At 35.6% G+C, this 24,932-nt stretch overlaps 1 protein-coding gene across 5 annotated transcripts in view; it reads left to right on the top strand.

Moving 5' to 3' along the window:
* The window catches only part of Ncoa7 (nuclear receptor coactivator 7), a 146,054-nt gene that overhangs the window by 73,805 nt on the left and 47,317 nt on the right, over window positions 1-24,932 (top strand). For all 5 annotated transcript variants that reach the window (XM_047558040.1, XM_047558041.1, XM_047558039.1 and 2 more), the window contains exons 4-8: window positions 13,723-13,802; window positions 16,792-16,899; window positions 20,998-21,111; window positions 21,679-21,804; window positions 23,384-23,568. In XM_047558040.1, coding sequence (XP_047413996.1) covers window positions 13,723-13,802; window positions 16,792-16,899; window positions 20,998-21,111; window positions 21,679-21,804; window positions 23,384-23,568 — 613 coding nt within the window. The remainder of the gene's footprint in view (window positions 1-13,722; window positions 13,803-16,791; window positions 16,900-20,997; window positions 21,112-21,678; window positions 21,805-23,383; window positions 23,569-24,932) is intronic.

Genomic DNA, 24,932 nt, shown 5'->3' with positions numbered 1-24,932 from the left:
ACAAATGCTTATTCCAAGTCTTAGATAGGACATATTTACTTCTGAGAACATAGAGATAGGAATGGAATGTTACAATGTGGATGATATCTCATTGTAGGAAAGTTCTTGATCTGAAATATAGCTCTACAGGTATAAGAATGGAAAGAGATGAAGGAATTTTATAAGTAAGGGAAGCAAGCTAAATTGGAATAAAATATATTATGATTATGTAATATTTTAATATAAAAAGGATAATGCCAAGAAACCTGAAAAGTATAGTAGGAATTTTAGGAGAATTATACTTGGGAAGTCATTATATAAAACACAAAGGACTTAGACTATGGCCAGTTTTGTGATTAACATGATCAAAGATTTGTTTAAGGAGAAGCTTTGCAGTATGAAGAATGAATTTAACTTGTCGATAATTAGTCTGTAATGTCTGTGTTAGTCATTTCAAATCCACTTTTCTTCCTGAATTCAAAAGAACCTTAACAAGAAAAATAAAGACAATAAAAAACGAATGAAATCTATTTTCCCTTCTACGGATTTTTGGTTTTCATGACAAATGAATGTAACCAACCACTAAGTTATCTTCCACAGTGTCAACTTTGACATATTTCCATACACAGACTATTTTTTCTCAGGGTAGGAAAGGGTGGCTTTTTACAAGCCACACGTGTGAAGATTTTACATCTGCCATTTGCCTTTTGTTTCACATATCAGGTTAAGAAAGCCAAGACTGTTATTTTGATAAATTAATTTCTAAACACAAATAGCTCAAGCCATAAATGTAGAATGGTATTGCTCTTCTATTGAAAAGTAATGATTATTCTGGGACTTCAGAGCTCAAAGAATCAAAGAATTCAGGATTAAAAAGAACTGTCATGTGAAAAGAACCTAATGAGGGGTCTGAGTGTGGCTTACTGGTAGAAGCGTGCTTGCCATACGGGAGGTCCTGGGTTCAGTCTCCAGCACCAAAGATAAAAATAAAACAAAAACACCAATCCTAACTGATACTTTTCTATTCAAGCATTTGGCTATAAAATAAGCTGAAATTATCTGGATGGAAATAGTTAGCCCTGTCCTTCGTGGGACCATCAAGGAAATCATATTAAAGTTTTTGTGACGTATTAATTGAAGTTCTGTGTGAGACAGGGAGCATGCTTTCAGGGGCTGAAATTTATGCCTGAGTATAGGAATTAAAAGAGCTCATCATATTCAGGGTAGGATTAGGGGGTAAACTCAGCACTCAGGTAAACTGTAGCAAATATTTATGGATCATGGATAAATAGTAAAAATAAATAAATAAAAATAAGTCCTTTTAAAAAGTTGCCAGGAGATGAGTAAAGAAGAGTGTTAGGCAGAGACTTCTCAGAAGTGAACACCAGGGCTGTGGCATCTTCTCCAGAGTTGTGAGTGAAAGTTGTTTTTCAGATTTAAAGACAAGGCATTCTTAGGCATATGAAACTCCAGGAAATGTACCTGCTGTGTCATAGATTTCCCAAAACAAATTTACTGGGAGGGAGAGATGTTATCTGAGACATGTCAAGATTTAGAGCTTAAGAATAGAAAAGTCAGGAATCAGTGATGCCACAGCTAATGAATCACACAATGAAAAATACATAAATAAAATTAAATACGTAAAATTTAAAATGCATAACCATTGTAAGATGCTTATGTGCATGATTGTAAAAGGCATCATAATTCTTAAAACCCAAGATCTAACACCTCCCATTTATGTGGTAATTAACTTGTTTTATAATTCTCAGATTAATAATTAGAAAATATTGAGAAATCAGGGTAGAAAGAAAGCAGAGTAAGAATCCTAAATAGGAGGAAACCGAGTTTTTCATATGCCATTATCATGTGGCACGCTCTCCTACTCCACAGTATTTGTAAATATGTTGTAATCTGAAGAACCAATTTCTTGGTTCTACATTCCAAGCAGTTAATGAACAGACCCAGGGAGTAGAGTAAAGGTTCTATTTCATGAGACTTATCAGCTTCTGAAGCCTCCAGCAGGGATCCTGGACCACTCTTGGGCTTCACTGGGCTGGTGTTGCTTTTTCTTCTCATAGGTTCTGTTTTCAACATCATCGCTCTTGGTATTTCTATCCGTCCTGTTTGCAAAAACTATCCTACTTTTAAAAAATCCAGCTATCAAGAGTGTGGTGACCTCGTTCTACAGAAAAATTGTTCAAAGGGAAAAAGGGATTTAGAGTCTAGAGATACATTTCTTTACAACCAATGGGGTATGGATGCCTACAAGGAAGTATCTGGGAAACCAGCATCCCGAGCAAGCCTAGCTGTGATCATGCTGACTTTGGCTCAAGGAAACTCCTTCACAGTCCTAATCCCTGCCCTTCCACAGTCCCAGTATTCCCATTAGCATAGTATATTGTAAACTGTTCTTGTCATTGTTAGAACAGGGGTATAATGACTGAGTGTCTGAAAAGCCCTGTCCCACTCTAAATGATGTTTCGCTTAGTCCCATTATAACCTCGTGGTCTGCATCATGCAAGTGTCATTCCCTGATTCATGTATTGTGTTTACCATACTTGTATTATGGAAAATTTCACTGCAAGAGAATGCCCCAAAATGTTGGACAACAGCTTATGGTCAGTGATTTTTAAGCTTTGAAAAATCAAATTAGAAGTGAACTGAGCAGAGTACATGGAAAAAATACACTTACTCTGCCTTAGTCTGTTTGGGCTGCTTTAGCAAAATACTATAGACTAGGTGGCTTATAAACCAGATATGTCTCATAGTTCTGGAGGCTAGAAATTTCAAGATTAAGGCACTGGCAATTTCAAAGTCTTGTGTAGGCCCACTTCTTCAGAGACCTCCATTTTAATCTTCTAGCTGTCACCTCCCATGGGGAAGTGGCAAGAGGTCTCTCTTGGGGTTCTCTTAGGGCACTGATCATATTCATGAGAGCTCTGTCTGAACTAATCACCTCACAAAGTTTCCAACTCCTTTTACCATGACCTCGATGGGGAGGATTTGAACATGTGAATTTTGGTAACACAAATATTCGAACCATAAATATATTGATGATGGGAGAGTAATGTGATTGAATCTTTTTGGAGGGCAGTTTGGTCATTTTTATCAAGAGCGGTGCTTTTTGTGTACCCTTTGACTCTACAATTTTGCCTGCAGAAGTTTACCCTAAAGAAACAATTATAAGCATATTAGAAGATTTAACTACAGTGATCATTATTACATTTTTTTGTTAAAATAAAGCAGGAAAATAAAAATAACAAATGACAAAGTGGATTACAATGTGTCATCTTAAAATATGTAGGACAATAGTTAATGACATGTAAAATCTTCACATAATATTATTATAGTAGAAAAGTAGGTTGGCCATATTTATAGATTGATTACATTTTTATTTTAAAAACTTACCTATATACAATGTGTCATCTTAAAATATGTAGGGAAATACTTAATGACATGTAAACCTTCACATAATATTATAGTAGAAAAGTAGGTTGGCCATATTTATAGATTGATTACATTTTTATTTTTAAAATGTACCTATAGTATCCCATTTGTTTACAATAAATAAATAAATAAAAATGTACCTATATACATCTAAATAGGGGATGGAGAGCTACTGGAAGTATATTTACCAGAACACAAACATTGGTTCTCTGAATGGAGGTATTTTCTTCTTTTTGTTCATCTGTATTTAAAAATGATTGCTATGGTCTGAATTTGTACACCACCACCAATTCATCTATTGAAATCATCATCCATAAGGTAATGATATTAGGTGGGGGGTCTTTGGGGAGGTCATCAGATCCTGAAAGTGAAGCCCTTGTGAATAAGACTCCATCGCCCCTTCCACCATTCGAGGACACAGTGAGCATGTGCCATCTGTGAACCAGGAGAGGACTTTTACCAGGCTTTGAATTTGCTAGCACCTTGGTCTTGGACTTTTTGGTCTCCAGAACTATGGGAAATAAATTTCTGATTTTTTTTTTGATGTTTTTACCAGTTCGTAATGTGTTTGTAGCAGCCCAAATGAACTAAGACCAAGATTCTAGTTGATTTTGATAGAATTGGCTTTTATAGTTTCTATATTTTCTTCTGAAGTATAAATTTATCAAGTGAAGTCCTTGATCCATTTATAAAAAGGAAAAGAGCTTTCTGAAGGTGGAAAAGAGTAGGAAATGGAGAAGCAACATCATGGGGAAGAGCAGAAAGAACCTATTTTGGATGAGTGTGCCCTATGGACCAGATGCCTTATTTCATTATTTAATTTATGACGCACCATGGTCTACTACAGGAAGTTGTAGCCCATTTTTACAAATGCTGAGAAGCTGAGTTGTTTGCCAAAGTCCACCATGGAGCAGGAATTCATACCCAGCTCTCTTCTTCATGAAAACCCCAAATTGGGGCTGGGGAGATAGCTCAGTCGGTAGAGTGCTTGTCTTGGGTTCGATCCCCAGCACCAAAAAAAAAAAAAAAAAAAAAAAAGAAAAGAAAAGAAAACCCCAAATTGACTCTGGGAGAAAAGTAAGGTCAAAGTTAAATAAAACTTTAGTGTCCTCTGTTTTCCTAAGAGCATTGTTGTTTCTTAGTACAAAAGAAAAAAAAAGTGATTATAGAGTTTCCTTTACCCTTGAGCTGTAATTTGAATGATAAGGCTGAAACTTAAAGAGATAAACTACCACCCTCACCACCACTGGGATTAAATATTACACCTGGGCACACATGTAGTTCCACTCCAAATACCCACTGGTTTTATGGCTAATATAAATTGAATGCTGACCAAACAATCAAAAATCACCTGTGCCTTCCTTTACTCAGTTGACAGTAACCTGGATTAGTCATTCATTCCACACATACGTGAGGCCTGCTCCGTGCAAGTACTAGTAGGGTCGGAGGTGAAACATTCCATAAAGTAGACAACTTCCCTGCCTCGAGGCACGTGCATTATAGAGTTTAGTTATGACTCACGTTAGTCAAATACTAACAATATTAAATAATATCAAATACTATTAACAAATATTCAAAACATTGCTTATGTCATGCTTGGAGGAAGGGAAGTGTCACATACTGCATGACATCTGTCAGAGGATAAAATACAGAATCAGTTCTTCCTTGACACATCTTTTTTTTTTTCTTTTTCTTTTTCACTGTAACAGCTTGTGACTTAGATTTTCCAGAAGGTACTCTTAAGATGCTAAATAACAGCATTGAACATTTTAATTGCGCTTTTTACATTCAAGCCAGTAAATTAAGAAGCGTGTGTCACCAATAGAGACCAAGTTATTTCTTCAAGTATATTTTCTTCAAAGATATTTGCAACTTTATTTTTTATTATTATTATTTTTTTCCTTTAAAGGAAACAGAATCTCATTATGTTGCCCAGTCTGACCCTGTGCTCCTAGGCTCAAGTGATCCTCCTGCCTCAGTTTCCTGAGTAGCTGGGACTATAGGCTGTGTGCCACCATGCTCAACTTTATTACATCGTGAATCTATCCACGGGGATTTGAGAGTGATCTAAATTTTCTCCAAGTCTCAGCCAATGTTCACCCAGTCTCATTTAATAATAATTTTTAATGTTCCTTGAGCCCTTGCTTTTCTCAGTGCAAATTTCTTTTCCTGAATTGGCTCATCTATTCTTTACAGTAACTCTCTGTGGAAGTTCAGTACCATCCTTATTTTACACCCTAGTAAACTGTCTTGGATGAAGTAAAGTTACTTATACAGTTTGCATAGTGATTAGGGGGCAGGCCCAAACTCTCATTTGCTATTTGGCCTGATGACCAGCCAACCCACTAACCTGAAGTTACATGATATTTATGGGAAAAGTCAACCTTTTCTCACTGATTTATGATGGTTCTTTGTTTTACACTTAATTCCTGTTTTTTAGTCATGATGCTGCAATGTTTTCCTTGCTGTGGCTTTATACATCAGAAGAGTGTTCCTACTCTTTTTTAAACATAATTTTGTATAGTCTTATGTATTTCTTTATGCTTCTACATAAACCTGGTTATCAATTTGGCAAGTGTTCCTTCTCCAAAACAATTTTATCTTTTAAAATGACATTTAATTTAAACATTGATGTGAAGAGAAATGAAATTTTTTAAAGTGCGAGATTTCCTATATGAGAGCATTATGTCTCTTTCTTTACCCAAGCTTTCACTTACATACTTCAAGGAAGCTTTTTATTTTTATTTTTATTTTTATTTTTGGTATTAGGAATTGAACCCAGGGGCACTCAACCACTAAGACACATCCCCATCCCTTTTTATTGTTTATTTTGAGACAGGATCTCACTCAGTAAGTTGCTGAGGCTGACTTTAACTATATATATCATTGTATTTATCCCTTGCTATTTTGTAGTTGAATACCACTATGCATGGAACTTCCATCATAAGCATAATAATTATATCTGACACCTTTACTGAGCAAATTTTATGAATTTTTGACATTTTTATAATAATATTGGTTCTTCAGGTAGACAATTCATCTAATAAGTTTTCATTCTTTCTTTTCAGTATTTAAAACTCTTTTATCTGTTGCTTTGACTAGAGATTTCAGAGCAAAGCCAAATATAAACTATGAAATAGAAATTTTTATATTCATATTGGTTAGTATTTTGCTTTTTTTTTTTTGCAGTGCTGGGGACAGAACTGAAGACCTCCTGCATGCTAGGCAGGCATTCTACTACTGAGTCACACCCCTGGCTCGTTACTCTTCTTTTTTAAAATATTGCTTTTGGTTTCTGTTATAAGAACTTTAGGAGAACTTCATTACTTAAGAGACCATTGCCAAGCACTTGGGTCCCTGAAGTGTTTTTCTCCAAATTTTAGCCAATGTTCACCCAAACTCATTTAATAATTAATAATTTAATAAACAACTCTAGTTGTTGCCTCACAATGCTGTGAAAAGTGCCCCTCCATTGAGGTACAGGCAATTGCTCCTTCCTCTTTGGGGTTTCCAAGCTGTCTTTCCACAGTGTATATAGTGTTTCTGAATTTATCTCCACCACAGATTTTTCTTTATGCCTTTAAATATTTCTGACTTGGCCTCATGACTTGACATGATGTTAGGTTAGCCTCTATATTGTAATTTAGTGGGATCATAGATATCATATCTGGCAACCTTTAAAGTTTCACAGGAAATGCTCTTAAGCCCTTGTCTTCCCAGCGCAACCAGAGCAAAAAGAGTGAGGTGGAGCTTGTGGGTGCTGGTAGAGAGCTCTCCCGAGAACCTGTGGAATCTCTTCCAAAGAACTGGAGGGCAGAGGCCTCATAGAGACTTTGTTCAGGCAGAACTTAGTAATTAGCCAGCTACTGCAGACCTGGAGGTGACCTCATGGAGTCACTCAGTTTTCATTCCTGTGAGGAAATTGCTTTTGATATACTCTCTTAAGAGTTGCATTGCTTTTTTTTTTTTTAATTTTTTTTTAGTTGTCAATGGATCTTTTATTTTATTTATTTACATGTGCTGCTGAGTATTGAACACAGGGCCTCACACATGCCAGGCAAGTGCTCTACCACTGAGCCACAACTCCAGCCCAAGAGTTGCATTGCTTTTTTTTTTTTTTTTTAATTTTTTTTTAGTTGCCAATGGATCTTTTATTTTATTTATTTACATTGGTGCTAAGTGTTGAACACAGGACCTCACACACGCCAGGCAAGTGCTCTACCACTGAGCCACAACACCAGCCCAAGAGTTGCATTGCTTTTTGAGAAGTATATTTCTAATTAATATCAAGGAATCACTAAAAATTCATCATTGTGTTAAGGAAACTCATTCTATTTTTAGTTTTCTAGTTGTTGGATTTTTTGTTGTTGTTGTTTTGATTTTGCTCATTTAAAAATATGATATGGTAGTTTAATTTATCAAACATTTTTATGGCATGTATCAAAGTGATCAGATAAGGTCTTTCTCCTTTAAGCAACTTATAATAATCTATCATATCAATAGTCTATCACTGCTCCATTTATGGAATAAAACCTTTTTGCTGACATGTCATGATTCTTTCAACACACAACTCTAATCAAATAGATACTTACAATGAGGAAATTGTTATTAATGATAATAATGTTCATTAAGCACTTACTTTCCACCAGGCTCAGAAATTTTCACTGTGTTTATCTTCTAATTTTCTCAACATTATGAGATCTTCATTTTATATATGAGGAAACTGATGGACAAAGATTCCAAATAACTTGCTTAACATTACACAATTATGAAAATGTATAGTCACTAATTGAACTCAGCTCATTTGGACCCCTAAGCCAACCAGTAATCAGAAAGATGTTTGGTATATGACCTGAGTTTCTGGTTAAGGTCACCAAACTGTCATAGCTGAATGCAATAATTTCCAGTGTAAGGACAGGACTGTCATTGGAAACAGATTCTTCTGTTCGTAAGTGAGAGTACTCCTTTCTTTGAAAGATCTAGAGACATAAACAATTTTTGCCTCTCTGATTTTCACTTATTTGGATGCCATGGAAACCATCTTACCTCTGTAGACAACAAGGTATGGAGAGTACTGTACTGTTCAGCCTCCTGAACCCTGGCCAGATGGTCTTGTGATACAGAAAGATGGAAGGAAGAGATGGACTGTTAAGGAGAGATGGGGGCACATACACTAATTAAGTATAAGACCAGTGCAGAACAGGTCCTAATAAATTAAAAGACCTAATAATTTTCCAAAGTTCTTTTTTGCTTGTTCAGATAATTAATTAAAAAAAAACCATATACTGTCTTTTCTATGCTTCCTTCTTATGTTTATGTATAAATTATGGAATCAAGAACCAAGCATGAAATTCATAGCTGTCTCTTTTGCTTATGTTTTCAAATACAATAATGACCATTGTCCACTGACCTGACTTTGCCTGGTCCTTGGAAACTGTGACACAGATGCTCAGGTTGGAAGGAACTTTTCAGGATAAACTTAACATGTACACCTGAATTAGTACAAAAATTAAATTAACTACCTTCCATTGGCACAGGTGGACAAGAGAGAAAAATTCCAAAAATGCAACATTACTAAACAAACAAACAAACAAAAAAAAAACTACAAGCTCAGGTTGCTGGTAGTTGACCATTTTTAACCTGTAAAAACAGCAAAACTCTATGGTCCAACTTAATGTTGTTAGACATATAGGTCTTTCCACGTTTTATTATTGTAAATATTTTTTTAATAACCATGTATTTGACATATACCAGGGATTCCCTTTTGAATCTGTCCTTAGGATAATTTTATTTGTTTGTTTGTTTGTTTCTGGAAATTGAACCACTCAGGGGCACTTTGCCACATCTTTCTGATTACTGGTTGGCTTAGGGGTCCAAATGAGCTGAGTTCAATTAGTGGCTATACATTTTCATAATTGTGTGATGTTAAGCAAGTTATTTGGAATCTTTGTCCATCAGTTTCCTCATATGTAAAATGAAGATCTCATAATGTTGAGATTCATAATGTTTTCTCAGAACCAGAACCTCTAACCAGTACCACATCCTTTAACACTCCCCGCCTTTCCCTCCAGTGTGTGCATTGACCACATCTGACAATACTACATGAATCCTCAAAAATCCCCTTTTTGAATTGCAGCTTCCTTTCTTGCCTTTTTCCATTATCTGTTCTCCATCTGTGATAGGCAGAAAAGCAGGCCCCAAGACATCTATGACTATGTTGGAAAATTCATTCAACCATGTATACTGGGTATTAGGTCAAGGCTCAAGACATTCAGAAATGGGTAAGGTATACCAGAGTCTTTACCTCAGGGATTTTAAAATCTTAGACTCTAGAGGGAAGTCCTGTTTTATTTTGTTTTGTTTGGTTTGGTTTGGTTTGAATTTTTTTTTTTTTTTTTTTTTTTTTTTTTTAGTAATGTTGCATTTTTGGAATTTTTCTCTTGTCCACCTGTGCCAATGGAAGGTAGTTAATTTAATTTTTGTACTAATTCAGGTGTACGTGTTAAGTTTATCCTGAAAAGTTCAACTAGCACACATTTTTAATCCTGTTACCCCCAAATCCATTAGATTATATGACAAAGGTAAATTAAGGCTGTAGGTGGAATTAAGGTTAATCAACTGGCCTTAAGTAGATCTGCCTGGATTAATGAGGTTGCCCAGGAGTTATCACAAGAGACCTCAATAGTGATAGGAGGAGGCAGAGTAGAGATAACTAGAAAAATGACAGCATAAAGTAGAACCTCAGTCAGTACTGCTGGCTTTGCAAATAGAGAAAAGGACCTTGATTAAAATAATATTTTTTTTTAAATAAACCACTTCTAGAAGTTAGAGAACACAAGAAAACTCATCCCTCCTAGAAGCTCCCAAGGGAAAACAGTGAGACCCATGTCAGATTTCCAACCTGTGGCACCTAGGACAGTACCTCTGTGTTTATTTTTAATTTCAACCCACTGAATTTGTGGTATTTTGTTATAGCAGCAATAGGAAACTCATGAAACATGTTTGATTTGTGACTTTGACAAGTGCATAGGATTTGTCCAGTGTGATGTTACAAATATTGCCTGCAATCAAGCATGTCAGGCTCACTGACTATGTTGGAAAGTTCATTCAACCATGTATACTGGGTATTAGGTCAAGGTTCAAGACATTCAGAAATGGATAAGGTATATCAGATTTTTAAGGATTTTAAAATCTTAGACTCTAGAGGGAAGTCTTGTTTTGTTTTTTTGGTTTGAATTTTTTTTTTTTTTTTTTTTTTTGGTAATGTTGCATTTTTAGAATTTTTCTCTCTTGTCCACCTGTGCCAATGGAAGGTAGTTAATTTAATTTTGTACTAATTCAGGTGTACAAGTTAAGTTTATCCTGAAAAGTTCAACTGGCACACATTTTTATTTTGCAGCTGGGCAATAAGTACATGTTCCTGAAATTGGTAGCTTGTGATAGTGCTCCCCATGGGGACCAGAGATAACTGTATGCATCTTGTGGAAAGGCGTGGACCAGGAACTGCCACAGATGAGAAGAAAGAAGCATAGCTTGGAACTAGAAATAGGAAACATCTACAAAAGGATATAAAAAACCTGTTCTGAGGGCAGGAGGACCTCAGGTGACAGCTGTTTATGATACCAGTGAGGAGGACAGAGTGCGCCACAGAGAAAATGGAGATATATAAAAAGGAGTAAACCAGTGAACTGCCAAGGGAAGCTTTGGAAGAATTCATCTTGGAATCTTAGCCTGGGGTATCTATCTTCTGATTCTGTAGAAAGAAAGAAAGGAAGAATGTTGTTAATATTGTACTGTTTTCCTGCCAGGAACTAGGCAGCCCATTTTATACATTTTCATAAGATTTATAAAATACTGTAATTGGATTTTGTGAAGCTAGGCTGTGTAGAATCATCTTATCTGGAGATTAGATGCCACAGCCCTGAGTCCCATCTTCCTGAAGTAATTTAGACATGGCCACCTGAAAGGAGCGAGTTCACCTTTTACAGTCTAGAGGAATTATTAGGGTCTCTGGTTCTATGAATGGATCTGATTTAAATGTGTCAATGACTAGAACAGGATTCTTCTGGCAGTTTCTTTATTTTTCCTCTTGGCTTATAATTTTAAACAGTATAGAGGATATAGTTAAAAGCCAGGTAAATCCTGTATGAATGAAATGTTCTCAGGCTTTATTACCTTCAGTTCTCACCCAGCACCCCTAATATTTATTATGTAGATGAAATGGTATTGTTGATAATGTCTCTGTGTGTGTTTTTGTGGGGCCTCAGCTGTAATGGTTGAGTTAATTCCACTTCTCATCACTGGTCAGGACTGGACTCCTTATTTCTTCATTCATTCCCCTTTATCCTCATTCCCCCTCCCATTTCTCTCCCCACTTCTCGTCATTCTGTTATGTTCAGTGTGACAGGTTTTTATTTTTACATATCCTTAAAAAAATGTTTGTGGTTGTTTTATGTCCATCTGTTTTAGATGTACATAAATGATACTGTTTTATACCTCCCATTCTGTTTCTCTTGATGTAAACTTGCTGCTATGTGTACGTCTGGCTTCTTGTTTCTAATTACTGACTGGAATCCCAGCTCATAGCTATCACTTTTTACTTATACTGCCCCACCCTGATGCAGTTCTCCACTGCCTCAGAGGACACTGGGATGAATACCCTGAATCAGATCATTATGGCACTTATAAAATGAATAGCTCCTGGAGAGGATATGTATCTGTCAGTTAGGCTACTCACAGACATGCAAACTATGTATACTTAGTTTGCTGGAATGACTGAAGCAGTTTACATTCTTAATAGCAGTTCGTATTTCTGCCAACCTTAGAATATCCAGCTGATTTTGTCAGCCTAATACGTAGAAAATGATACCTGGTTTTAATTTGCATTCTTCAGCTCATTTACAAATTGGAGCATCTTTTCTTGGTTAATTCGATTTTACGTTCTTGCTGTCCTTAAATTTTTTATTCAATGCAATATTTGTATGTTTTTTGATATATGGATTAATATGTTGAGATGTATGTAACCATAACAATTAATTAAAGTCATCTGCAGTTGCTGGTAGTTGACCATTTTTAACCTGTAAAAACAGCAAAAATCTATGGTCCAACTTAATGTTAGATATATAGGTCTTTCCAAGTTTTATTATTGTAAATATTTTTTAAATAACCATGTATTTGACATGCACCAGGGATTCTCTTTTGAATCTGTCCTTAGGATAATTTTATTTGTTTGTTTGTTTGTTTCTGGAAATTGAACCACTCAGGGGCACTTTGCCACTGAGTTACATTCCCAGCCCTTTTTATGTTTCATTCTGAGATAGGGTCTTGCTAAGTTGCTGAGGCTGGCCTCAAACTTACAACCTTACTGTCTCACTCTCACGAGTTGCTGAGATTGTAGGCATGTGTCACAGCACCCAGCTGTTGGGATATATTAAGAAAAGGATTATAGGTTGAGAGAAGGAGCATTTTTATGACTGTTGCTACATATTGCCAAATCACTTCCTAAAAGGGCTGAACTGATTTATGTACTATTTATATAGTGATTATACTGGTTTTGCTTTAAGTTCTACATCGTTATCATTACCATTTAAGCTATTAATAATGGTAAAGCATGACCTTATTGTTTATATTTGTATTATTTAAATATATTTAACATTAATCATTTATTCAGGTGGTCATTGATGAATAATATGCTTTTATGAATGTGGTCTTTTTATGCCTTTAGTCTATTTTTCTATTAGTACCATTTTTAAGTTTTATTTATTTATTTTTTATGCTACTTCCATTTAAGTTTTATTAGAATTCACACTCCCCTGAGGCAGTAATTAGAATATTGAATCAGAAAAAATGAGTGTTTCATAGCCCTTGAGGCTAAATGATTGCAAATGCAATCTTAGAAAAATTTTAAGTTCCCTTTATATTAAAACAGATTAGGAAAATAAAGTATAGCTCTTTTGAAAACTAATAACCTATGAACTTGAAGTTAGGCAGAGCAAAATGGTTTGACTAACAAATATATTGGCATTATTTGAATATACATTCACTTGAAATACTGCAAAACAGATTCTTTAAAAAGGCAAGTTATTTGTTAAAGGTGAATTAAATTTTTCTCCCCTGTAGTTTCCACTTTTAAATTTTTTAAAATTTGTTCTCATTAGTTACACATGATAGTAGAATGTATCTATTAGTATCATTTTTGGGTTTTGGTCAATTTAATAGATTTTCACACAATGTAGTTTTAGTCCATCTTCAATCCTGACAATGAAATTATTCATTTACATACAATTTATTCTTCAGATGACAATCAAAATAAAACACATGATAAAAAAGAGAAGAAGATGGTGGTTCAGAAGCCCCATGGCACCATGGAATACACTGTAAGTATAAACAGGGGAATATGAACATTTCTTAATACTACTAAATTTACATGTTTCTCTCTGAAGATCTCTATCTTGCCCTTAGCTCCATTCTTCTTGTGTACCCATTAAATAACGAAGCTTCTTAAGACCTGTTTTAGTTCATTTCTTTTCCCTCCATATTTTCTCCTTCAGCAAATTTATGTAAACTGATGACTTGAGGGTAGATGTGACTGTGATTTGGCTACATCTGTCCTCTGTCTGGCCAGTATTGCTTAGACTGATCTGGCTGCTAGTCAGGTGTCACCTTCCCTTACCACTCCAAGGGTATCTACCTGAAACTGGGTTGAAGAAGACATTTCCCATAGAGGAAGACTACTTTCAGTTAAGGGCATACTTGTAGCTGTGCTGCTCTGCAAAACCTCCAAACAGATGACTTGAATAATCTCTAAATTTGACAATGCTTCCCAAGTTTAGGTCTCCATTCCAGACACCTTTCTGAGAGCCGAAGTCATATATTCAGTTGCCCACTTAGTCCTCCATGCTTGGTCCTTTTCCAAGAAGCAGTGACTCCATTGTCCATATATTTATACAAGCCAAACCCTTATCCTTGATATTTTGTTCCCCTTACTCTCGATATTTATTCCTCCCTCCTGTGACCATCAAGCAAGTCTAGGCCAGATCCCTTCATTTAATTCTCTCATAGAATCACATTCTTCACATAAATTATGCCATTTTAACATTGTTCCTAACTGTGATTGTTATTTTAATGTCTATTTCATGCTTAATTCTTTTATCCATGAAGAGAGACTAAATCCCTTTTTGTATCATATTCTTGGCACCTTGCAGGGTGTAGGCTCCCATATTACTGAATCAATAGATGAATGATGTTATACATGTATCCATTACCACAGCCTCAAGCTATGTGTGGTATACTCATCTCTCACTGCACCATGAGCTCTTGGAAGCCAGAAATTGGATCTTATTTATCCTAGGCTTTGCATAAAGAGGTTACTCAATCATAGGTCTGTTTTAATTCACTATAAACTAGCACTGTTGAGCATTATTGCATTATTTATCATTGATGACTTTAATTCTAAAGCCATAGTCCTTAAGAAGTGCAGGTATCCAGCAATATGATTCACAAGCCTATCCAAAGAATTAAGGAGTTGCAACTATTTATTAGGAGTTGCTTTATGTAGTGTATACTAAACAATGAAATAAAAGTAAAAATCAACCCCAAAATTAATTAATGAATATAAACAAGTGATCGCATTAGTAATGTAGATATGCCCACCTGCTTGATATATATTATGGAGATTAATTTCTTAGCAACTATTTTTGTTCTTGTCATTATAAATAAAAGATGACTTCATGCTAGCACTTACTGAATTGTTTATATTGGTACTGAGAAGTGAACGTTCAAGCATTTTGGTTTAGTTTCAAGAATCCCTATCAGTGTCTTTGTGATCTAATTCTATATGCACATCTTATCTTCATGTGATAATTGCAGATACAGATTTCTCTTTCCATGAACCCTCTGTATATGGTATCTTTTACAAGTCTTACTCATAAAATATGATGCAAATATATTGATCACTTATCATGAAGCTGGTGCTATAAAGTAGATTTTATGATTATCTCTCTTTGATGGATTGAGAAACAGACACAGAGAAGTTAAGCAAGTGGCCCAAAGTTGTACAGCCATCAAGTGACGTGATCTGGAACTCATATCCCACCATCTGATTCTAGAGTCAGCATTTGCAGTCTGTGTCTTGTACCTACTCAAAACCTTGAAAACCTCTGGACTGAATATATTAAATAAATATCTAATACTGAAAAAATATTTTTAAAAACATTTTTATTTTATTTTTAGTAGGCATGATTATGCCCAGGGTCAAGGTAGGGCATGTTGCTTAGGTTTTCAGTTATTTCACACAAAAAAGTAAAAACTTATTGAAATGATTTGACACTGTTTTCAGTGTAATTTGTATCTATAACCTTTGATTAGCTTGAGATGGTCCATTGAGTTGGTGGGCTTTTGATTCTGCATCTCTACCTTCTCACCAGTCCACACCCTCCTTTAGCCTCCTCAAATCCACACATAGTTTAAAATCCACCTGACAGAGCCAGTGTTGCTTATAGAATTGCCACCCATCTCGACCCTGCGTTATCAAAGGGAACTCTTCAGTGACAGTCATGAGTCGCCTCCTACAAATCCATCCAGTGACATCCCGGGAGACTGACATGACTGCAGGCAGCCAACTTCTTTTTGAGTGGTGTATTTTTACTATGGAGGTTCTTGTCTTCTCACTGCTCTCTATTCCTATCCTCCTCTGTTATGGAAGGTAAGAGAAGTATACACCTGGAACATAGGTTGCAAGTTTCGTAGGTTTAAAGACCAGCACTAATTTCGTTGACCATGGAAAACTGTCCTTTTAATGACCGTGAACAATTCTTGGTAACTAAACTGAATTTCTTTCAGAGTTCCTTGCCATCCGTAGTCCTCATTATCAATTGAGTGCCCTGTTTCTCAAGCACTGTGCTGACCATGGGGCCAAAAACCATTAGTAGGCCACTGGTAGTACAATGGAGAGACAGGTAAATGGACAGAAAACCACAAGAGAAGGTAGCCCCACTTCCCCTATGGGTGGGTACTACATGTGGATTTTTGTTTTGTTTTTGTTTTTGTTTTTTCTCCTTCCGTAAGTTAAGTTTCCTGCATATTAGACCTCATTGTGCCAAAGTAAAATTAGAAGTCTATTAGTGGACAGTGAAATCTGGAGGTGAGGGTGCTCAGAAATGAATTGCAGTTAAGATTGCTTTTGCATGGTTTTAGTAAGAATTGAGAATATACTTACTATTTATCGAGTATGTCTGGATAGAACTTTTGCTTGTTTATTCATTCTTATCATGAACAGATTAATACTGCTTATCACAAGGAATGTTTTATTTTATTTTATTTATTTTTTTGTTTATATATTTAATCTTGTTTGTTTGGTTATTCTAGGCTGGAAGCCAGGACACCCTAAACTCCATAGCACTGAAGTTTAACATCACTCCCAATAAATTAGTGGAACTGAATAAGCTTTTCACACATACTATTGTTCCAGGCCAGGTAATTACTTTCCTGTTGAGTATCACTTTAGAAATTTTACATTTATCTTTTATTGTAATATTTAATGCTTTACTCTTAGTGTCACTGAATTACCATCAGTGATAATGTGCATTTCAATCTTTCATCTTCCTTAGTTCCAAAAATTCTAAAGCATCCTAATACTTATGAACTGTTCAGAGGCTAATACTTTGAAAATGACCAGCACACTTACTATCACTATCATTAATTAATTTCCTCAAGAAGTTCTAAATTAATGTAACTTTTTTTTCCTGTTGAATTTTAAATATCCTTAGAATGTTTAATTCAGAATTGTGAATTTCAATTTAGTCTACTCCTTTGAGGTACATTGTGGCCATTGTTTTATTTTAAGTAAGACAAAATTTTGTTATCTTTTTTTCTCAATTTGATACCATAACAAGAATGGTCATGTGGCCAAAGAGAAAGACACTGGGCAGACCATGAAAAATAAATCACCCCAGTTTTTTCCCCAGGTTTTAGTACTTTGTTCTTTAAACTGAATGAAATTGATAAATGTCCAATCTTGCCACTTTAAATTAATTCAGTAAATTTTTTATAGTGCCTTCTGCATGATAAGATATCCTGGTATTTTCCCTCTATAACTACAGTCAACTAATAGATTCAAATGACTCCTCTTTGAAAGCACTTAGCTAAGATCAAATATCCAGTCTCATTCATAGAAGTGCTCAGTTGCCACAAACACATTTGGGTTCCATTGCTGACTTTTTAGATCATCTTTGTGCATCTCTACATTATAGTGACATTTATTTCTTTCAAGGTAAATAACATTACTTATTACTTATAAGTAATAATAACATTATTATTACTTATAAGCAAAACATCATTCAGGCAATGAGATATTGTTCTTTGCATTTCTTTCAAGGACAGCACATAAAGCCAGCAGACCACAATTTGGCCAGTTAGTGTTTTGGGTATTTATACTTCTATGAAAAGGAGAAATTAGTATACTGCCAGTACCAGGTAATTGGGGGATGAGAGATCTGCATTAAAACTTTTCAGAAATTAATGAGTTTTCATCTCTAGAAAAATAGATACTAGTCTCTTCATTGTTGAGTTTATTTTATAATTTGGAGTATTACTGCATAATGAATAGCTGGAGAGGCATATATTTACAATTCCAAGGCTAAAGATTATAGTCACTGGAATTTAGTAATTTAGGGTGGTTCCTTATACTATGTTCATAAACAAAATAATTGATTGGTACTAAATGAAGCTCCAGTAACCAATAAGAATTCAAGGACTGTTTTAATATGCCTATTCTGTATTGGTAAAAATATCAGAAATGGGAGCCCCAAAGCTTTGTTTCCATTTGGCCTTATTTTGGACCTGGGCAGGTCACTTCCTTTCTTGATCTCAGTTTCCTAATCTCTGAAATTAGGTTTTGGACCACATTATCTCAGATACCCCTTTTAGTCTTCACCGCAGTGGCCAGTCCTTAACTAAACAGTTATATGCTATTAGTTGTCCTGGGTCTCATCTCATAACTCTTTTTTTCCTGACAGAGATAAGGAATTGAGGAAGAGTTAAAAAGATTGAGGAACTTTAACACTGTAGATGGACTTCTGCTTTCAAGGATTTTTAAATATTCTTTCTTGGTGCCTGGAGGGGTAGGCATCTCTCAACTCAGTAGATTTTATAAATCAAAACCAGTTTGATCTGTTCTGGTTACAGAAAATTTAAGACTTGCCCTTCTAGAGACTGATTCCATGATCAACTTCAGGTAGGGAGGAACTGGTCTGACTAGGTCAGTGACCACGTGCAGGAGTAATTTTCAGAGGAAGTTACCTGGGACCTAAAATCTTACTTCAGAAATTTTTTGCTTTAAATGACAGAAAATAGGTTAAACTTAAAAACAAATATCTGAGGCATAAAATATTTTACAGAAGATTCCAGATTTGTTCTGATTCTTATATTAAATTTGAGGACATGTATAAAGAATGTACTTAAACAAGTATTTATCTTGAGAACACTCAAAATTTACCCAGTGGATATATATTTTAAGATGTTTTCATATTCACAGGACACCTTGGCTGCACATACTTAAAATTTTTTCCAGGTTCAAATGGCAGCTTTGCTTTATAGTAATGGGCTTTAGCACCTTATGCCTCTATATGCCTATGTGTTGGAGCAAACACAGAGTTATTTTATGGAGGCAGCAGGAAAATTTCACCCCTGTCTGTGATCCAGGCCCACATCCATACTGAGACAGCATGTGCTCTGGGTAAGCTTTCTAGCTTTCACATGTCACCTCTACAGTGCAGTTAGCTGTTCAGGTTAGGCATTATCCCGTTGAGAATGTGTCAGACAACAGAATCTCAATCTGTGTTACCTGATACTTTTCAATCATTCAGATGCAAAATAATAAACATTTTAATATTAATAGAGAATTGTGTCAGGGCTGGAGTTGTGGCTCAGTGGTAGAGTGCTTGTCTGGCATGTGTAAGGCCTTGGGTTCAATACTCAACAACTACATATAAATAAATAAAAGATCCACTGACAACTAAAAAAATATATTAAAAAAATAGAAAATTACTTGAGAATATGCCATCCATCTGTGAAAGATAAATAAGAAACTGTATACTAAAACCATGTAAGTTTAGTCCTTTGTGAACCACTTTCAAGAACTCTGAACTTTGGCATTGCCCTTCTATATATGGAAGGTGTTAGAACCATCCTCTAGTATTGGTTATTATATTTCCTGTTAGTGGATAAACAGTTTATTGAGGATAAATAGTTTGGTGTAGAATATTCTTTTTTTTTTAATGAGACTGTATGGGAGAATACTTGTACTTCTGAAAAACCAGTTTGTTTTTATCTTATGAAAATTGAATCCTGCTAACTATTGTTGCTTTCCTCTGCATTGGTTGTATAGAAGTTCACAAGCTGGTTTTATGGCCCACCTCTCAATGAATGTTTAATAAATTTTGGAGCACACAGTTTTCATAGTAATCAATCTTCATCTTACATCCCCTTGATTCAAATTTTCTGACCTTTAACTTAATGTGTTTTTTGTTTTTGCCTCAAGTTATTCTGGATTGAAGTGAGGTTTAAATAACTAAAGTTAAAACAATTGTAAGAATGGAAGATACTAAATAACAGTATTGATCTGAGATCACTTGTTACAAGATTAGCTCTGAATTCTGTTTTATAACATTGAAGGTCACCATTTAAAGATTATATTTGATATATGTTGAAATGTAACATGTATCTTTAAAAAAGATGACAAGATCATAATAGCATTTCAGAACCCAACTGTTTTGTAGGAGGTAGGTATTTCAAACTGTTATGATATTTTAATTTTTATATAACCCAGATGTCAGTGGAAGAGAAAGTGTTGAGATTATCTATGGATGTTACCTTGTACAGCTTATCACATAAGGACCTTATCACATTACCACTCAGTCTTTCTTGGAGTTATTGGCCTAGGTTTGTTCCATTTCTACCTGACACAGATGTTCTATTTAGAAAGATGCCATGCTTCTCTCTCCTCTATTCCCTTGTACTACAGGTTGAACACCCATAAATAAACATCCAAAATCCAGAATGCTTCAAAGTCAGAAACTGTTTGAATACATTTGAAACATTTTGGATTCCAAATTAGGGATTCGTAACAGGTAAAGTCTATACAGATATTCCAAAATCTAGGGAAAACAAACAAACAAACAAACAGAAAACAACCTGAATCAGAAACACTTGTGTCCCCAAGCATTTCAGGTAAGGGATCCCAACCTGTATTAATTCTCTTCCTGGAAACCTTTTCCCTCCCTTCCATCGAATCCCTGCTTGTTCAAGACCTCACCTGCTTTACCTGGCTTGCTCAGAATACCTTACTCCCCCCACCTCCTTTTGATCTCCTGCAGTACCTATATGCCCTTGGCACTGTACACATTCTTATTGCTAAGTATCATGTATGAATCGGTCTAGAAGACCCCGTGTTACTTATGAGATCCATGAAAGCCAGCCAGTACACTGAATACTGAGCACAATCTATGCAGAGTGATGCTCGGCTAGTGGTCTACAAGTTGTGGTGTTCACTCAGTTCTTTTTTCCCATTCTCAGGTCCTTTTTGTGCCAGATGCCAACTTCCCTTCCAGTACTTTAAGGCTATCATCTTCTAGTCCTGGTGCTACTGTCTCTCCTTCATCATCAGATGCAGAATATGATAAACTGCCTGTATGTATGCTCTATATGTCATGTTGAAGTTCATTTTTATCAGAAATATTTTTTTGTGAGTTGTAGAATCCATTGTTATTTTTTTTACAAGATTACACCTAAGGTCCCCGCCCCCCAAAGGAATGGGATTAGGTAAATTGTCATTAGCTGAGAAAATGCATCCTGTCCAAGACAAACCATATATATAAAGTCTCAAAGGTAAAAATGCATGCCTTATGTGAAAGTACAAAGTTAAACTCCCAACGAGATGACAGATTATTTGTACTCCTCCTTTTTCTACAGAATTTAAATCAGGAGTCTAATATAAATTCTTCTATTCAGTTATTTTCTAAGACATTTAATGAACCAGTTTAGGGGTTCATATATAATCCTTTTTAAAAATCTTCATTTGGTTTGAATACCTATTGTTATATTTGTGATATTTTTGAAGGATAATGGACATATGCCTTTTTTATGTTCAAGTTAAAAAGAAAGAGTTTACTTATAGGGATTTAATGTGGCTGTTTTATATGTACAATTTGTTTTAAAATGCTTTTATTTGATTTTGAAAATTTTTGCTCTCATGAGGATGCTGACTTAGCAAGAAAGGCCTTAAAACCCATTGAAAGAGTCTTATCATCTACTTCTGAAGAAGATGAGCCAGGCGTGGTGAAATTTCTAAAAATGAACTGTCGATACTTCACTGATGGAAAGGTATATGGCAATGTCATTTGTTTCCTTTTCTTGAAAGCTACAGAAAAACAAACAAGATTATAAATTACTGGAAAGAAGGAGAAATTAAAATATTTCATACCGAGTTTAAGGTTAAGATTTGACAAACACGTTAGTTTTCTTCTGTTGGGTGCCTGGCATTTTTATTTACGGAAATGTGATCATTCAGCTAAAATGTGATTCCATATGACCTTGAACTGATTTATCAGTTCTTGACCTGTAAATTGCCAGGGAGACAGTATACTATACGTTTAACAGCATACAGGGGTGTCAGACTCACTAAATTTAAATTCCAGCTCCACAACCCAGTAGCTCTGAGACCACAGGCAAGGTATTTAAATTTTCTAAGCTCCCATTTTTCTTACTTATAAAATAAGAACAATAATGAAATTTAACTAACAGGATGTTAAAATTAAAAGAGATAATTACTGTAAAGAACTCATCACCTAATCTGGAAAATGAGGAGTCCTCAACTTGTGTTTCTGCTGGTGGTGCTAATATTAAAATAATGTCTGCTCTGTCACGCTTTTGTTTTCTGGTTGTTGGTGTTTTACTTTAACAAACCTCTGAAGAAGGGACTATATTAATATCCTGTACTCACAGGTGAGAACTCATATCAGGTTTCAAATAGTCAGAAAATATGTCATTAATGTGCTTTTGTAATTTTTTCAAGTAAGAATAAATAATGCGTAAAGTATAAAACTTTCCACAAAGATGATTACCAGATACATTAAGAATATCAAGGGCTGGGATTGTGGCTCAGTGGTAAAGCACTTGCCTCACATGTATGAGGCACTGGGTTTGATCCTCAGTACCACATAAAAATAAATAAATAAAATAAAGGTATTGTCACCATCTACAACTAAAAATATTTTTAAGAAAAGAATTTCAAAATAAATTATCTACCTACAGGGATAATTGTATTTCCTATTCCTGGCATATACTGTCCCACTAGCCAGTAAGGTCTATAATGAAATCTGACCAAGTTTCAGACTTTTAGGATCCACCAAACTATCACTTTTTGCTTTTAGCTTCTACAATACAGTTATATTTACTCTGACTGCAGATTTTTCATATTCCTATTTATTGAATTTTACTGGATGTAGGCTTTCTAAACACTTTAGAGAAAAATATTGGTATTATCCTTTGGCACCATATAACTCTCACTTGTTAGACATACAGTGAAGACTTGCTGAGTTGATTGTAAAGCCCCATGTTTATGATCAGGGAAGTCCTTGGGACAGCCTTTCTCATTTTCCAGACAGGGAACTCAGGAATCTGAGACGTGCATGTCTGAACCAGAATCACACCACAATTGTACTATTGCCACTCTTCTAAAACAAGGCTTGGTTCATTGCCACAGTGATGCAAGTCTGTTTTCCCTGCCTCCCCACCCAGCACCCAACATTGCATTTCTTTAGCCTGTTTGTCTAGAGGGGATGTGATTGTCACATGGGAAACTGTGGTCCACAGTGGAATGGCAGTGTGAGATAATTAATGTTTCTGGGATTGTTGTGGGAAACTTTTCTACCCAAAGTAATTCTGTCCTTTTCTCCTACAGGGTGTGGTTGGAGGTGTCATGATTGTCACTCCTAACAACATCATGTTTGACCCTCATAAGTCTGATCCCCTGGTTATTGAAAATGGGTGTGAGGAATATGGCCTCATCTGTCCCATGGAAGAGGTTGTTTCCATTGCCCTGTACAATGACATTTCCCACATGAAGATCAAAGATGCCTTGCCATCGTAAGAGCTATTTCTTTTCTTTCCAGAAAAAAAGGAGGTATTGAGAGAGTTATGTGCAATTCAGAAGGGAGGGCATTTGCAGAAGTGAGAAGTGTTCAAAAAAGTTAGGGACTGTGCAGAGGTGAATGGGAAGGTGGAAAATGTATGCACTACATAGCATAAAGAGAAGTGGAAATGGGTAAGCCAATGATATACTAATGAAGGACTATAGGAGAAAAAAAAAGTCAGCAATTGCTAGTGCCAGTAAAAATGATATTTGTTTGGCTTATTTTTCTGAAAAGCAATGCATATTCTTGATGAATTTACAAAAGAAGAAATGAAATTTCTCTGAAAGAATTTTAGTCTGATTACCAGTAAGACAATGATGTTTTCTTCTGTGTTGAATTGCTAAGAGCTGTGTTCATCATCAGTGAAGTTCTCAGACAGCTCGTCTCCCCAGCTCTCGTCTGCCCTGGATCCTGCATGAAGAGGGGTTTGTGTGGCAGGGTAGAGCACGGTGGCTAGATTGTCTTAGGTGGTGTGAAGGAGGGATACTTCTTTGCTTTTTCTCTGAAATGTAAATGAGTATTATTTTAGTCATGATTACTTATAACATTGAGTTTATTTTAAGAATATTAGAAAGAGGGGAAGCTCCCCATGGAGAAAGCAGAAGATTTAAGAAGGTCCAGGGAATTGAGTACAGGAATAATCTGATGTGAACGGTCCTGTCTCCAATGTGTCTGTTTCTCTTCAAATGTCAGCAGTAAAAGTATTTAGAAACCCTCAGTGGTAAGAAGGTAGAGGTTCAGCAGCGGATTCTAAAAGTACAAAGGAAAATTAGTCCTTGGGATTTATAGGCAAAGAAGGGCAGTAACTAGGGAACTAACCTAGACACAGGGTCCCTTGGGGTTTATACCAGCTGTTTCCCTGGGACTCCTATAGTCCTTATCATCTGACTTTCTCAGTCCTTAAAAAGCAGAAACCACTGAAGCCTCTCTAAGAATGTGAGCACTGAGGTCGTTCCTAAATTCTGTGGCCAGAAATGTTCAGTGAGAAATTTAGGAGGTGTAGCAGGTAAAGCAAACTGTATTTGACAGTAAGTCTGGGACCACCTTGGATTTCCCTGGCTCTGCCACTTATGGCTGTCTGACATGTTTACATTACTAAGTCTCAGGCCTCAGTTTCCTCATCTGTAAATTGAAGCTAATAGTATTCTTCAGCTTATAGAACTAAATTCATTGAAAATCAAAACTCAGAATATTGCCTAGTGCTTGATAAAGTGTCGTCTGTTATTATTGGAACTCGTAGTTCATATCTGAAGCTCTGTTGATTCTTCCATGGGAATCTTATTATCCATACGTATTGAGGTTTTCAGTGTGCCATAA

This window comes from Sciurus carolinensis, chromosome 7 (assembly GCF_902686445.1).
Source record: "Sciurus carolinensis chromosome 7, mSciCar1.2, whole genome shotgun sequence".
Taxonomy (NCBI): domain Eukaryota; kingdom Metazoa; phylum Chordata; class Mammalia; order Rodentia; family Sciuridae; genus Sciurus; species Sciurus carolinensis.
Note: the sequence above shows the minus strand (reverse complement) of the source record. Positions and strands in the feature narration are given on the sequence as shown.